At 34.3% G+C, this 17,284-nt stretch overlaps 1 protein-coding gene across 1 annotated transcript; it reads left to right on the forward strand.

Moving 5' to 3' along the window:
• The first annotated feature begins 14,403 nt into the window (after positions 1–14,403).
• On the forward strand, positions 14,404–15,505 carry LOC119066226 (cylicin-2-like). Its single transcript, XM_037168550.1, has 3 exons — positions 14,404–15,074; positions 15,143–15,253; positions 15,313–15,505. Exons 1-3 carry the CDS (start codon positions 14,474–14,476, stop codon positions 15,366–15,368), a joined length of 768 nt encoding a protein of 255 aa, XP_037024445.1. The 5' UTR covers positions 14,404–14,473; the 3' UTR covers positions 15,369–15,505.
• The last annotated feature ends 1,779 nt before the right edge of the window (positions 15,506–17,284 follow it).

Here is a 17,284-nt window from a genome sequence, read left to right on the forward strand (position 1 = left end):
GTTTAGAAAATTTCTATGATAACGAATGGACGTGCACGACCTTTTTTTTTGAAAGCTGTGGGCATTTAGTTCGCATTTAGTTCAGTTCGCTAAACGTCTGAGGGAGGAGGCCGTCGTTCTGCCCCAGCAAGATAATACAATTGGAAGCCTTTTCGTTAAACATATCTAGCAACGTTGGTTTTGCTTCGGTTGGTCAACAATGTGACGTTTGTTTGATTTATCTGTAGCTCTTCTCTCTTCATCTCTCTTTTGGTAAACATTAAAGGCTAGTACACAGTTCGTGAAAAATGCATGCAAAATCGACCTCTGCAAAATGCTTGCAAAATATGACACAAAATGTATGAGCTATCTGTCAAATATTTTGCAAGCTCGGTGTAAACCTGATGTTTACTCTGTGCTTGCAAAATATTTGACAGCTGGCTCATACATTTTGTGTCATATTTTGCAAGCATTTTGCAGAGGTCGATTTTGCATGCATTTTTCACGAACTCTGTACTCATCTTAAAGTCAGACTAACAATACACCTAGCATAGCAGTGGAATATTACTCATGTCAAATAGATTAATAAATTACGACAGTGACTATGTACCATAATGCCGATAGTGTAAATATTACTCCAGTTGACAGAAGTAATATTCTACTACTATGTTTTTCTACTATATTATGAAATTACTGTTTGTTCACCAAGAAAACATAATTTTAGATTTATCAGAGGTCATGGATTCACAGTCAATTAAGTATTTCCAGGTTATGATATTTTGGCGCAAAATTTGAATTCTCTGAGGCGCCTTGTATATCATAACCTGAAAATACTTAATTTATTGTGAAAATCCATGACTTTTAACACTGTATCAATAATGTTTAGGTACTGTCTTCTTCTATGGGTTAAAATTAATGATCAAACAAATGAAGTAACAGATTTAATCTATATACACTTACCCGTATGTTATAGGTTAAGAGACAGAAATATATAGTTAAAAATGTATGAAAACTTTACTTCCAAGCCAGGCCAACCTGAAACCTTGAAAACCTGAAACCTGTTTCGACCTGAACCTGAACTGATAGATTTTGACCTGACCTGGTTGACAAGAGCCTGAAAATTGGAAACCTGACCTGAATTTATGTTAATCTGACCTGACCTGACCTGATACTTACTAATTTTTACTATAACTTATGAAAAGCGTGTAACTTTGAATATATAGATACACTGCATGAAACTGCGAAACAAAAAACATAATTTTAGAAGTACACAACAACGAAAATCAAAAAGAATATTCAAAATGAATCAGGTCAATTCAGGTCATTTCAGGTCAAAGCTGAAACAGGTCAGGTCAGGTCAAGTTAAATTTGTAACAGGTCAGGTCAGGTCAAGTCAAATTTTAATCAGGTCACGTAAATTTCAGGTCAGGTCAGTCTTTTGATTTTCAGGTCACAGGTCGACCTAAACCCGTCCTATTCCGCACTATTTCTGTACTATCATCAGAATACGCTCTTAAAATCATCGGAAGTTTTAATTTTTTTACTACAATTTTCATAGTACTTGTCTGTTGTCTGTTAAATTAATAGTATTGTTTAGCTGATATTTCATTATTCATTACATTTGCAATTTTTCTCTTTTCGTAGTGACTGCTATTTATATATCAAAACAGAACAAAGGATTCTTTTCGAAGTTCTTGCAATGCAGTAAGCAAAACTTGAAGCAATAAATTAATAATTATATTTAACATTCCTCTCGTATCTATGTACAGCTGATTCTCGAATGAATTCGTTTTGCTTAACAAGAAAAGACGAATTAAATCCAATTTTCCGTGTACCTACTGTACTGTATTTACATCCATGCAATTCAAAATGTTTCGAATTTAGTTACGACAAGAGGTACATAATTTCATTGGCAAACGAAAACAACCAGATTAAGTTTATTCGTTTCAAATTTCGAATTCCCATCACGCAGTAACGATGATTATATTTTCTATATTTTTAAAATTATACTAAACGGGGAGTTTCCCGATAAAAAGTGTAACAATTTGACATCTTTTCCCAAAGTAAAAAGAAAAGAAAAAGTTATTCTCAATTTGAAAATCAGCAGATTATGTTTCCAAACACAAAACATGAAATGCTAACAGCATATTCTCCTGTATTTGGGTGTCTAAGCCAATTGTTTCAACAAAATAAGGTCTTTTACATTCCACGTTACCACTCATAATTCTTAAAAACATTTTCGGGTGTCTATACACATTTCTGCTTCCCATTTCATTTTCCCACAATTCGCATATTATTACACGAGATGCCTACACACTCCGTTTACAACGTCGTCGTCCGTTTCGAAAACGCCTTTTTTATTTTTATTTTTTTCTTCCTCGGCATAGAATAAACATTTGTGTACAAATGTAAATATTATAAAATATCGCTAACATAAATGTTACGCTAAAAAAGTAGCAAACCAATTGTGTTTAGAAAGGAAGCCCAGGAAAAATTATAAAAATATACCAAATTCCAAACACCTGTATACACAACTTTCTAACTTCCAGTCATTAATCTTACTTTTTGTAAATTTGCAAGAATTCGGTGCTAAGATGGAAAATAAAAAATTTGCTTTTTTATTTCTATGTATAATGTATAATGCATTATGTATTGCGTGTTATATATACCACCCATCCATCCATATATATCCATACATACACACACAGAGAAAAAATATATTATATAAGAAGCTTATGAATTCATGTCATGAATACAACATGTTTTCCATGGTTAAATTTTTCTTTTCTTGTTGAAAGTATTTTGTCTTAGCTTTTATACTTTTTTCCCATTTTCATATTTTAAATTTGCCACTTTTGTTGTGCAAAAGAAAAATTGTGATTGATGCGAGACTTTATTCCCCACAGCGATGGGTATTGATAATTTGTTTGCTATTTGAAAATGAAAGTTTGTCGTGAAATTGCTATCAATTTTGGGGAAGCAATTGATAGTATGTCAATATTAAACTCTAAATTAAGTGTTTATTAGGAAAGAATGCGTGGAACAGTCGCGTTGGACCGGTATTTTATCGACTTTGTGATATTTGTGCTATTTACAGCTTATCCACGCGTTAGAAATACAAGAACTTGAACCAATTTAAATCTTAACTATTCAGAGTCTATTTTTGTCGCAAAAGAATTCACGAATTTTAATAAGTTTCTTTAATGAATGAAAACTACCAAGTATGGTCTAATATCACTGCTAAAGACATAAAGATTTTAAGAATGGATTCAAACGCACTCATTTTCATATTATTTTGGCATAAATACGTTCAAAATAAATCGACTGATAAATCGGCCATACCTGGCATGTACATTCACGAATATTTACGCACGATTATCATTCTTGGTACTATCGAATCGGTAGGTTGTGAAATTTCGTAAAATTCAAGAAATTAGTCTCACCAAAATGGCCATATATAGCACCAAGACGTTAAAAAAATTTATCGTTCAGAATATTTATTAGACAACCACTGAATCTGGTAAAAATACTTAGACCGAAGTGAAGTAATAGACTCGGTACTGATGATAATGTATACCGCTTGTAAAGAGTTAATCTGAAGAGTAAGGATTGCTTGAGCTTCAATGAAACATTAAATTTCCACAAGGACTATTGAGTTATTTGTTGAACCAGCTTTGAAAAGTTTGCATGACATAGAAGACGTGAGACATCGAATAAAATTAAAAGATGATTGAGACGTAACAACAAAAACGAAAACTTTTTTTAAATTTTTTTGTTGGAATAAAACTGCAACGAAAATCCGAACCTTCCATATACAATCATCAGTAAGAAGCTGCTGAGTCTTTTACTTCTTCTGATAATATTCTACAGATTGATGCACAATCTTCTACTTCATCAGTTTTAACATTTTCATAGACGCTGACGATAACAGCTTCAGCATCAGTATTAGTTGGCATCGTTCCCCTTAAGACAATGTTATGTTTCAAATGCAACAGTTTTTCACCTCTCCAGCCCAACTCTTTGGGTTAGTTATAACATCTTTAATACAACAATTTATTGCTTTGCTTGTACTGTCAAGTCTAATCAGTGCTACGCTAAATTACTCTCGCTCCAACACTACGTACTTCCTGTTTCTATCGTTTATATAATACGGCAAGCATACCATAGAGTTGCGTTGTATGGTGAAATATAGATAAAGGAATTGTAACTATCTGATGAAAGCAGTCGATCGTGCAGCTAAGCAACATTTAAAATGTGACAATGCTCACATTTCCTTGCGGAAATATTTCATGTATACTCGCATCTATGATAAGGCATTTCCTATCCGTCGTCGTCTCTGTTGTTCCATTGTGTAACAATGTATGGTTGTTGATTTAAGATTTTAAAGTGTTTCACACATACTGTACGAAATCGGTATGCCTATCCTAACAGTAAATCATTTCGTATGCAACAACATTTCGCACTTGAACATTAAAATCGTATAGAATATCGGGGAAATTAGATTAAATACTTTATCGCCCGGAATCCGTAAAAAAAAGAGAGGAAAAATTATTCTATAAATCTCGTTTCATTAATTACAGGTTTCGAACGTGCTCTGTCAAGCCAATTTGGTGATAGCAAAGATATTTTTCGGTCACGTCATCCACAATGAGAACGAGCCTTGACGTGACCAAAAACATCTGCAATATTTTTGGGATATGTTTTCCCCGCTTTTCATGTAGAACTAGTAACATTGAAAATATGTATAGACAGGCGAAGAAGTATAGTGTGTTTGTGTGTATGTGTATATTCCGTCTCGTTTGGCTGTTTCGACGAGCATATAAACTGTGTGCTAGTTTATTTGCTTCTTTAGTGACACATTTATCATTCCCCATAACAGACTCATCACTTAATATCGAATCGGATTGGCGAACGGAACGTGAGAGACCTTTTATGTCATGAACAGGTGACGATGCAAAACTAATATATGGGTCCGTCTCAATAACACGCCGATATTTTCTTATTTATTTCACGTTGCTTATGGGTTTCACTAATTTAAATGGCATATCGGATCTGATATTTATATTGAGCCGGCCAATAATAACTGAGACGAAAATACATTTGATTGTTGCGAAAATAGAGTTCGTTGAGCTGATTGTTTTTTTTCGGTCGTGTTTGGTTAATTGTTTTCGACATGATCACGCTTGTACACATTACACAAAGTTGTTTTTTTCTTGTACAATTTTCTCGCTTGAGATACAATCAATTTCTTCTCAAACATTTTAAGAGCATGCACAGAAACTGCATAAAACTTTCCTTCGTTCGCATTCCACACAATATGGTCCACGAAACTGATAAATTCGTATGACTTAACGCTTGCAATGGGTTTTATGCATTAAATACCATCTTAAACATTGCACTTACAAAATTAAATTGTATACGGAAAGTTTTCTGTTGACATCGCTTTCGAGTGTGGGGCGCAAAGATAAAAAAGTTTCTTGAAGGATTTAAGCATTTATCGCGACTTAGAATGGAAAGCCCACATTTTAATCTTAAATGCGCGTGAATTTATGCGGAAATGTTTCTGGAAGTGAGCGTTTCGTGGAAAGTTATTTTTAAACTTAGATTTTCATGAAATTGGAGGCGAATACGTTTGTTTGTTTACCTTCAATCAAGGGTAGGATAAAATTCAAAAATCTTCAAAATTCAAAAAAATCCAAAACTCATTTCAGAAAGAGAATAAGTTAAATATACCTGAAACCACAGCACTTAACACTGAATCACTGAATTGACAATTGTCAACTTTGGAGGCTTTAGTGATATGTTCTTGCTAGGAGCAGTGATTCCCGTGAAAAATCGCCAAAGTCAAATTGACAAGAAAAATCGCCAAAGTGTGAAGAAACACCCAGAAACATAAGGAATTGAATATTTGTCTTGATGGCGTTTCTTCACACTTTGGCGATTTTTCTTGGCGTTTCTTCTCATTCCGTTATTTTTTCCTCAGCAATTCATCATTCTTGGCTGATTTGTTAAATCGCCAAGAAAAATCGCTAGAGTTTAAAGAAACGCCTAAAAAAATCGACAGAGTGTGAAGAAACGCCGAGAGACACAAAGAATGGTCAATTTGTCTTTATGGAGTTTCTTCACACTCGATTTTTCGTGGCCATTTAACCAATCAACCAAATATGATGATTATGTTCGGTTCTAGGCAAACTATCTTTTCACAAAAGATAACGTAAAGGCGTTCTGTACGATCCTGGGGAATTTATCCTTTTACGAAACGTAACGCAAAGGCGTTTTGTTCGATCCTAAGAAAACTATCCTTTTACGAAAGGTAACATAAAGTCGTTTCGTTCAATTCCATAGACGTAATGTAAGACGTTTTATCTTATTTTGCAGTCGGTCGAAAGAGATTTAATGCGTTTTTTTTCAAGCAACCAAAAACGTATTTTTTCACTTTTTTCACAAATTAAGTAATAGATTTTACTTAACTAATGAGGTAATGTGGCCTTTCCCTCACTAGTGAAGACCCATTCCCTCGATCGTAAAGTAAAACGCCATACTTTACACGTGAAATAATTTGATATCTCGTATCACGATGAGTAAAAGTACCTCGGTCTGAAGCCCTCGGATACTTTTACTCATCTGGATACTTCACTGGTGTATCAAATTACTTCACTGGTGTAGTAATGTACTATTATCTACCTAGGTGAAATAATAGCAGTGAAAAAGTCAGTAGATAAAATAGCGTATTGACCTCTGTCCAAATGTTTATTTAGACACTTGGGGTCATAACATTCGCCTTCGGCTCATGCAATAACTCCCCAAGTGTCTAAATAAACATGTGGACAGAGGTGAATAATCTACTATTACATGCTTATGCACGGTAAAGTGCACTTTACATCACTGTTTGCGACAGGGAAAATGCACTTACCGTACACAAACATATAAAATGTGTTACGTCACTGCGTGTAAATGCTTGCTGAGGCATGTGTGATTACTCCACTCGCCTTCGGCTCGTTCCGAAAACCTCACACTTGCCTAAACAAATATTTACAAACAGTGACGTAACATACTAATACTTTTAATGTGGCTATTCCCTCACTAGTGAAAAGAGAAAAGAAATGACCAGACTCGATAATTTTGCCGTCTTGTTTTGAGTAACGGTTATAATCTGTCGGTGCAATGAATTTCAAATCTCAACTTTAATTGGTGCATTGTCTGCAAGTAGTAGCTGATATAAACGGCCAATAAATCATAGAACTTCGATGATTCCTTTCTCATACTAAGCATCGAAAATGTAATCAAATAACTTAGTAAATATAACATAACATAGGGTAAATTAAATCGGTTCGTTACGAGTACCATACCAGGGGCGGGATTACAGCATTGTTTCTCTTTTCTCGATTCTATAGAGTACGGTTCGCCATTTTTCGAGAGATGTCGCTGCAACAAACCTGGTACCAACTGAAAAGCAATTAATCTGTTACTCGTCTGATTTTAATCAAATTAAATGCCATCGTTTAGCACATGACCACAGGACTCTGGAACAGTAATTAGTTTTCAAATCGGCTTGGCGATAAGAGTCTTAAAAAAGATATGATGAAACAATAGCAAAAGCTTTTCAAACCGCTACCTCCAAGAATATAGAGGGTTGATTGAAAAAATAATTACTGTTCCGAAGTCCTGGGTCATCTGCTATACGGTGGCATTTTATTTGACTAAAATTAATTATTTTTCTGTTGACATTGTAGTGAATCATACTCTATCGGTAGAATAGACAAAGAATTGAGAAAAGAGAACTGATGCAGTAATCACTCTTCAGATACGAGCACTGAAAAAGAAAATCGATTTACACAAAACCAGGTGATTGTACCTTTAATGGGGTTCATACCTGACCCTATTACCCTATAAGCCACACATACATAACACGTGTAATAACACACACACATTCAAAACGTGGAACATCAGAAAGAAATCGAATCGATTTCCAAAGATGCATTTAACATAGTACTTATACCCATTCACAATCAACATTTCGCCCCGCATTATAATTCATAAATGAAATCCTCTTATGATTTATACATTCATGCAAATGGAAACTTAATTGAAAACTCCGTCTATAAACTAAAAGCAATGCATCTTATGCAGTTACACCTTTGGCTTTATTTTCAACTTCGATATTCCCCATTACGGTAACATTTATTTCCTCCATACCAAGAAATGCCTTGCCAATTATTCCTCTGCAAGGTTCGGATTACTTTATACATATATGTCATACGATCGCATAATAATGCTAAATTAACAATAACAAAGCACTTCATCTCTCGAAGGTGTCTTCACTGAAATGTTATGTAAATAGTACAGCAGAAATTGACATTTTGGCGGATTCAATTTATGGTAAGAGAAGCTTAAGTTTTCGTTGCTGATGAATTATAAATTTTGAATGCTACTGGCTATTGTTACATCTAGCCTGAAACGATAATTAGAAATTGTGCTTATGGTTGGTGTGATACGGGAGTATAGTGCTGTGTACATACCTGACCTACTAAAACGGTTGAGGGAAAACCGAAAATTGTTTCCGTTTCGATTTTCACCACACCACGATGCAGAAACTGAAGTATACACCAATCAAACGTAGATATTTATCTTAAGGTTTATGCGGCTTCGTATCCCCAGTCTAATTCGTCTATTTGCGGAAAAGATTAAGGAGTAACTCAGAATGAAAGTTTAATTTTATTTGCGATTATTTCTACAGCAGCGAAAAATTATGGGGGTTCAACAACGCATTTGTTGTCTTTTGTCGATTATATTCCGAAGTATACTGCAGTTGCAGCGAACGGATAAATCTACAAATTGTGTTCGAAATTCTTTCACAAATAATCGACTATAAAATTGTGTAAAGATTCATGAATTTTGTAAATGAAAATAATCTTGGAGATTTTCCATAAAACACGTCCACTAAATCTTTCCAACATTTAATAGCAAAACATCTGTATATATGTACACTGGGAATGTTTTAGCTATTATACCACCGTCCCCCCCCAAAAAAAAGGGTGATAAAAATTTACAACGAACAATGAGATTCGACATAAAGGTTACATTTTTAAGCATTCGCTTCAGATGGTCGTTTGATGTCTTCCTACACATTGATATTTGTTTAAGTCTAAGAAGTGCGGCATCCCTCGCCGTTAGTACAGGAAAATATTTCGGTAATGAAAGAGTCTCAAGAGTCAAACCATAAGCAGCGAAACTAGTAGATCACTAGCCCTAAATTCGGGAGTTGTTACCGCAGATAATTATTATGATATGTCATCGGATTCTAACAACACGAAATGATCAATGACACGTGACTAACTTTAGTTGAAACAAATTAAGTGAAATCATTCAAACTGATAAAATTAAAATTTAACATTTTTTTAACATTTTCTTCGCATAATTGACAACCTAGACGAAGACCAACAGCAATGCCTTTTTAAATTTTTTACCTCCTTTTTTATGTGCCTTTTTAAATTTTTTATTTCAACGTTTGTTTAAAACAAAATTATAACACACATACAAGAGATCAAAAATAGAAAGCATCGATAGAAAATAATAAATTACCGATAAAAAATTAAAAATGATCGATAAAATGTACAATTTATCGGTATTTCAGCACTTTTTATCGGTAAAAACTTATCGGTAGTTTGGAATATTTTTATCGATACTCGGGAATTTCGCTATCGGTACTTTATTATTTTTTATCGGTACCGTGTTTATCGGTCATTTATTATTTTTTATCGGTAGTTTTGAATTAGTTTATCGGTCTCCCAATTGTAACTAAGTATTTTCAAGGGATTGATTGTAAATCTTTTACTTCGTTCTTTTTTAACATGCTTTGTGCTATCTAAGAAATAGACACAGATTGATGTTTATTTTTGTTGTCGTTATCGACACCATATGAATAATCGAAACAGATTAAAATAATATGGCTCGCCTAGGTGTTTTGATGCACAAACGTTGGTACAGTAATTTTCGCAAATTTTATTTTACGGAATCGTCGTCAATTTCTGCTGTTACACATTAAACAAAAAGTTCAACCGGAAATGCCAGCATTAATCTGATAAAAGCCTTGATCACCACGACTGGCAAAACAGAGTTTGAAAAATCGCTGTCCTTTCGTTTGTGTTAAGGACTTGTTCCGGATCATTGGAAGTTTTCCGAAACGAACTACTTTTCCCCCAAATGCTCGAACCGACGAACTGATGCATAAACTAACATGTAACTATATATCTCCATTCTCTTTTCACGAATCATTATGAAATCAGTCCACGTAAATGCACTACATATTATAGAGTACGTGAAAATCCAGAATTTGGTTTTAAAAAGGTGAAACTTTTCCTCTAACTAGTTCAGGTAAAAACAGAATGAAACAAAACTGAGGCGAAAATACAGGAATAAACCGGTAGGAATGAGACACTGGGAAATATAAATTTACTGGTTCGTTTGAATTGAAAACCCACCCCTGATTCGAATTTTTCATGTGAAAATGCAAATAAAATACACGAAGGCAAATTCATATACCCATAACATCCATATTTATATGTAGACGTAAAATTTCGATCTCACTCTCTATATGCCTTACTCTCTCTCTCATCCCTTATACAACGTAACATACAACAATTTTAGTTATATATAAAATATCAATAAAAAAGGCAACATTTTAAAGCTGGGAAAATCAAAACTTTCCGGCGAAAATATCAATCCTCTGTCGTACTCACACTGTATAATATAACGTTCCATTGAAATACAGCGTTGGTTTAGCTCGGTATAATCCGGGACTAAAATACTTTTAGGCCTATTTGTTTTTATTGCCATAAAAGATGCTTAAAGAGCTAAAATTGGTTTTCGAAACATCAATTGGGTTGGATTATACAATTTTTGTGTATATATCGGAAAACGAGACACAATAGGGCTGTTGATTTATTGAATTTTCATGGCTAAGCATCGGGTTTCGATCAAGAACTATATATAATACGTATCGGTTTCGGTTATGGTTGATATGAAAATAAGCTCCAAACAAATTTCTAAAATTCGGAACACTGTCTTTGAGCCATAAAAAAACGGTGTGAATAAATACAATTCGTTGTTCATTGTGTTGTCTGATTGTGTGTTGCTTAGAATGTGATTCATGTCCAGTGCAATTTGACAGTTTATTATAGAATATCAACTCTTTCGTTCAATTAGTGAATGATGGACAAAATGGGATCAATTAAATATGATATTTCGATATATTTATTTGTCGCGTCACTCACTATCCACTATCCATAACGAAATTCAAACTACCCCACTACCTACACAAAATATTATTTTAACTAATTTTCAAAATGAAATTATTTGCCTTGTCATATAACGAAACGATTTATTGATTACATTTTATGCCATCCATTCAACATTTTTATTAATAAACTACGAACACTGTTTTTCAGAGCTTTTCTTGTTAATAAAATGAGAAGTAAATTTTTGGTGTGAAACTTTCTATATTTAACTTTGTAGAAATGACCAGTCATCTGTTATATCTACAACGTCAAGCAAAGCGATCGGACGCTGAAAACATACTTTGATGAAGAACAATAATAAGAGAATTAACTAGCCCACCGTGGGTACACGAACTAGCTTTATAGTGTGTTTAACATATCACATTGGAGAGCCTTCAAAAAAAGCGGAGGCTGATATCTCACATTGTTTTTGTTTCCAAAAAAAAATGTAAATTAAAACTTTTGTTGCTCCAATCTCGGCTTCGAAGGTCGCAATTAAATAACTCTACATCCTCTCTGTTACACAAAATTTGACTGAATTGAATTTTTTATGCTTAATCGTAAATCACTTTTAACGAGGACATATATTTGCGCAGCCTTGAATTTATATTTCTAATATCGATTAGAAGGAAATTTACAGAGAACTAAATCTAGAACTTATTTGTACCAAAAAGTGACGTTTCTTCATTAGGAGAAATTTAGTTGTTTCGTCATGAAATAGTTATTTTCCTAACTCATCCTTAAATGCTTTTTGGGAGGTTTCCAGCACGTGCCGGAGGCATAAGTTAGGAAAAACAATTTTGAGTATGGATTCTGGGTTTCATAAAAAAATCAGAATTAAAATTTTCCCTTCTGACTAATCGTATGCCGTTGCGCTCATCTGTAGATACAGGACAAAATTAATTGTTGGTTGCAATTACTAAACAGCCCTGAAATGAAAGAACTAGTAACAGCTGGTTCTACTTGCATCGTTTGTTGGAGCTGTGTTTATCGGTGCTGTGACAATGTGTATATGATCTGCAGCTATATTTAGGCAAATCAAAACGAATACCAGCCGAAGGGAAACCAACTGATCACAGCGTTTTAAACTCATTGCCGTTTCTAACGTTTCTGGCGACATAATCAATTTTGAAATATGCGCCACAAATTTTCATTTTGGGCGCCAGATGTCTTAGTTGACTCAAAAAACGATTATCTGGGCGCCATGGGCATTTCCCAAAGTGTCCATATGGAAAAGACGGCACTGTACACTATAAACATGCGAACTGAGCAGCGCTTAAAAGTCTTCAGAGGGATTCTTTTGAAAAACAGCCTACAAAATCGGGCGTGTTTTCTAGTGGAACTTTTTATAGGTACCTAGAAAGGACTTTGACCCTAGAAGCCAAAACCACTCTCAAAAAAATTCTTCGAAGCTTTTATGGCTGGTGAAAGGTGATCGAAAGCCGAAAATTTCTCCGGGTACACGAGCCGTACAGGGTCGTGTGGGGTGTCATTAGAAAGGTAATCACATGTACTATTGAGCCGAATAGAGACTCATTGGTTTTTAAATTAATCCACACTGAAATATGTGCAGTTGAAGTTTTCAACCGAAAACTTGCACTTTTCTTACCAATATTTCTCCAGTTACACGAGCCGTACATGGTGGTGTGGGATATCATTTGAAAAGTAATATTATGTGCTTTTGGGCCAAATAGGGTCTTATGGGGTTTGGATGCATATGCGATGAAATATGGGCACTTAAACATTTCAACTTCTCATATTTCACCGTAGATGCTTTCAAACCCCCATAAGACCCTATTTGGCCCAAAAGCACATAAAATTACCTTTCAAATGATACCCCACACCACCATGTGCGGCTCGTGTAACTGGAGAAATATTGGTAAGAAAAGTGCAAGTTTTCTGTTGAAAACTTCAACTGCACATATTTCAGTGTGGATTAAATTTAAAACCAATGAGTCTCTATTCGGCTCAATAGTACATGTGATTACCTTTCTAATGACACCCCACAAGACCATGTACGGCTCGTGTACCCGGAGAAATTTTGGTAAGAAAAGTGCAAATTTTCGGTTTTTGATCACCTTTCACCAGTCACGAAAGCTTCGAAGAATTTTTTTGAAAGAGGTTTTGGGTTCTAGGGTCGAAGTCCTTTCTAGGCACATACAAAAAGGTCCACTGGAAAATGCGTCCGATTTCGGTAGGCTGTTTTTCAAAAGAATCCCTCTCAAGGGTGTCCTGGTCAAGTAAGACTCGAAATTTTAAATAGGAAGGTTGAGGACGTGGAGTAAATTATCTGATAACAGGACGTGGGGTAAGTTATCTGATAACATAGAAATAAAAACAGTGGACGCCCTACTGCCCCTGTGCTAATGTTTTAGAATTTTGTAATCTGTCCATCACAACGATTTAGTTAAATAATTAGATATCAAAAAATCGGATGACCTTAATTAGTTTACCTTTAATTACCTATAATCGGAAACCAATTAATTAACATTTTGTTTATCTATTCAAATTTGTTTCAAACAAAAAAAAACCCATCGACCAATGCATATCAAAGCTACCAGCAACAGTGCTGTTTGGCTGTTATATCATTTAATAGCATATCGAATCAATCGGTTCCATACCGAACAACATACACCTTTTCGGTACATTTCCAATCTCAGATATTTAATTTCAATCTGACGATTGCATATGATGTATATAACAAAAACAATTTAGTTTTGGTCAAAGAAATGGATAAAAAAAAATTATCTCGATATAAATTACATCAAATTGCTGATCAGAAACTGTGACGCAATTATTATAGTTCAATGAACACGCTCGGTATAGTGTGATTTTTTCCTCGTTCTTGGTCTTTCTTCCACGCTTAGGTATCGGTATCAATAAAAATGAAGAAAAAAAACCTTCTTATACAACTTACTCGTAAATGAACGAACGAACCACAACTTCAACCATTTCTGACGACTCAGACATCCACACTCAATTATCAGAGAAATATTGGGAAAAAAAGTGATTTCTCTTTGAGGTTTTTACGAAATATTTCCGAAATTTGATTTGAGAGAAAAATAAATTGTTGATTTGGTGGTTTGTAGCGAAATTGTGTATAAATAGTAATCTAATTGATGGAAAAGTTGTCATTGCTGATTGAATTGTGGTACCATAACGACATTACAGTCAAATTGGTGCAGTTGATTTTTCAACGTTAAGCTAAATATCGTGAAATGGTGTCAAAGTTGACCCTGAGTGTTGCGGTTTTTGTTTGTGTTGTGGCTAGTGTCAGTGCTCGACGCATCTATGAAGATTTAGACGTTGCTGCATCCGACGATGCGGAAGTAGCTGCATCCGATAAGGGAAAAGAAGAATGGCAAAAGAAAGGTGGAGGGAATGATCATCAGAAGCATGAAGATTCAAAGAAAGGCGAGAAGGGCGAGAAAGGTTACAAAGGGGCGCATGAATATGCTAAGGGCGATAAGGGACATCACGATAAAGAAGGCCATAAGGGAGAATATGAAGATGAAAAGGGTCACAAAAAGAAACACCACGACGACAGTGACTACTCTCATGAGGCTAAAAAAGGTGAGAAAGGCGAAAAAGGACATAAGTACGAAGAAAAGGGAAGCTTTAGCAAGGGTCACTCGACGAAGGGACATCATGAAATTCACAAATTAGACGAGTTCAAGAAGAACAAGAAATTCTTTGATGAAGACGGTGATGAAGGATTCGACGAAAAGTACGGTGACTTCCATGAAGAACATGCGCATAAAAAAGGCGGCTCACATAAAAAAGGACACAAGAAGGGTGCTCATGAGCACGGCGGACACGGTAAGTTATCAAAAGCTTGTATTTCTGCAGCGAATACGTAACATTCAATTTTATGCGAATCTGAATAGGCAAAAAAGGAAGCGATCATAAAGGCTCTCACCACTCAGAACATAAAGGCCACAAGGGCGATAAAGGACATGATGAACACCACGGTCACAAGTCTGAACACGCCAAGAAGGGTAAGCATATTGTTTCTATGCAATCAGAATAATTTTTTTATTTAAAAACAAACTTGAAGGCGGAAGTGAACATCACAAAAAGTATGGACACAAAAAAGGAAAAGGAGGTCACTAAGACGTAGCTGCATACCAAATTTTGTAGTTGATAAGTTCGTCGTTCATTATATCACCACTGATCATTTTTATTTATGAAAATTTTTTGTTAATTGTTGAATATATTGAGTTCATTCCAGTTTTTGAATGAATTTTGTTCGAACGCAACATGAGTGTTTTTCGTCGGTTCATCAGAAAATTGTTCTTTGAGTGTCTTCTCGTTAGACATTTTGTTGAAATTACAATTACAATCCAATTTTCCTTGTTCAATCCACTTGCATTACCAACATTATGACATTTACGTATATATACGTGATGGGTATATCACATTTGGATTGAATAACGGATTGCATTCTCAAAAATATTTCTTGGAAAATTAAGGATAATATTGGAAAATGTAGAAAATTTATGAAAATGTTTTCCCAAAAAAAGCAGCTGCTAGAGATAACTCCTAGGATCGAGGTACTCAGTCAAGGAACGAATGGAGTGGTTCTCTGTATGTACTTAAATCGACTAAATTTAATCTTATTTTCATAAAAAGTGCTTCAGTCGGTCTTAGTTCTACCTTACAAATTTTGATTGGTAAACTTTCGTAATTGCACTGTGTATATTTCCACGACTTTTTTTGTGTAACTGTCCATTGATTTTTTCTCTTTCAAAACGATTTCGAATGACAGGACCTCGATAGCCTAGCCACATTCTCTAAAGTTCAACCAAACATATAATTCTTGCTAGTGAATATCTTTCTGTCAATTTAACTAACGCCTTTCGTGGCATGTTCACTGAGAAATGTCATCAATAAATGACAAAATTTCTAATTATTCGATGCAATATCAATCGAATGTTGTATCGATAATCGATAAATATGAAATGATAATCGAATTATCAGTCGATATTTATCGATTGTCAGTCGATATTTATCGATTGTCAGTCGATATTTATCGATTGTCAGTCGATATTTATCGATTATCTGTCAATACTTCCTTATCGATTATCGGTCGATATTTATCGATTGTCAGTCGATATTTATCGATTGTCAGTCAATATTTATCGATTGTCAGTCAATATTTATCGATTGTCAGTCGATATTTATCGATTGTCAGTCGATATTTATCAATTGTCAATCGATATTTATCGATTATCGGTCAATATTTACCGATTATCTGTCGATACTTCCTTATCCATTTATCGGTCGATACTTCCTTATTGATTATCGGTCGATACTTCCTTATTGATTATCGGTCGATACTTCCTTATCGATTATCGGTCGATATGTCGATATTTATCAATCATCGATTCTAAGGAAATAATCGATATTTTATCAATCGAATGAATTATCGAACATCCTACGTAGACATGGGCGATAATGATAATGATTATTGATAATTATCGATTATCAATAATCGATAATTATCGACTTTTTTTTATCGAAAATTACCAAAAAAAAAAATATCGATAATTGATAATTATTGATATTTTGATAATTATCAAGATATCGATAATTCGATATATCGATATTTCGGTCTGAAAATCCAATATTTATTGATATATTCCGATATATCGGTATATTATCATGAATTTTCAGATAAATATCGATATTTTGATATTATCGATAATTTTGAACGTCTCCCATACCTAATCCTACGCCTTTCCTCTAATTCCGTATCTGAGGAGACTTACGACACTTAAAGTGTTAGTCTGACGTATTAAATTAAAAAGTTATGTAAACTTTCCACCAAAATCTTCTTTTGATAATTATTACGCCTTTCACATTAAAACACCAGCTGGATGCAACAAATATTCGCAATGGATCGTAATAAATTATGTGATAAAATCAGCATTGAAAACTAATTCCTAAAGATAAAGTCTTCATCACACCAATTATGCATATGAATAATTATTAGTCTTTACGACGAAATAAATTTCTTAATCTTTCCC

Source organism: Bradysia coprophila, chromosome IV (assembly GCF_014529535.1).
Source record: "Bradysia coprophila strain Holo2 chromosome IV, BU_Bcop_v1, whole genome shotgun sequence".
In the NCBI taxonomy this organism is placed as follows: Eukaryota; Metazoa; Arthropoda; class Insecta; order Diptera; family Sciaridae; genus Bradysia; species Bradysia coprophila.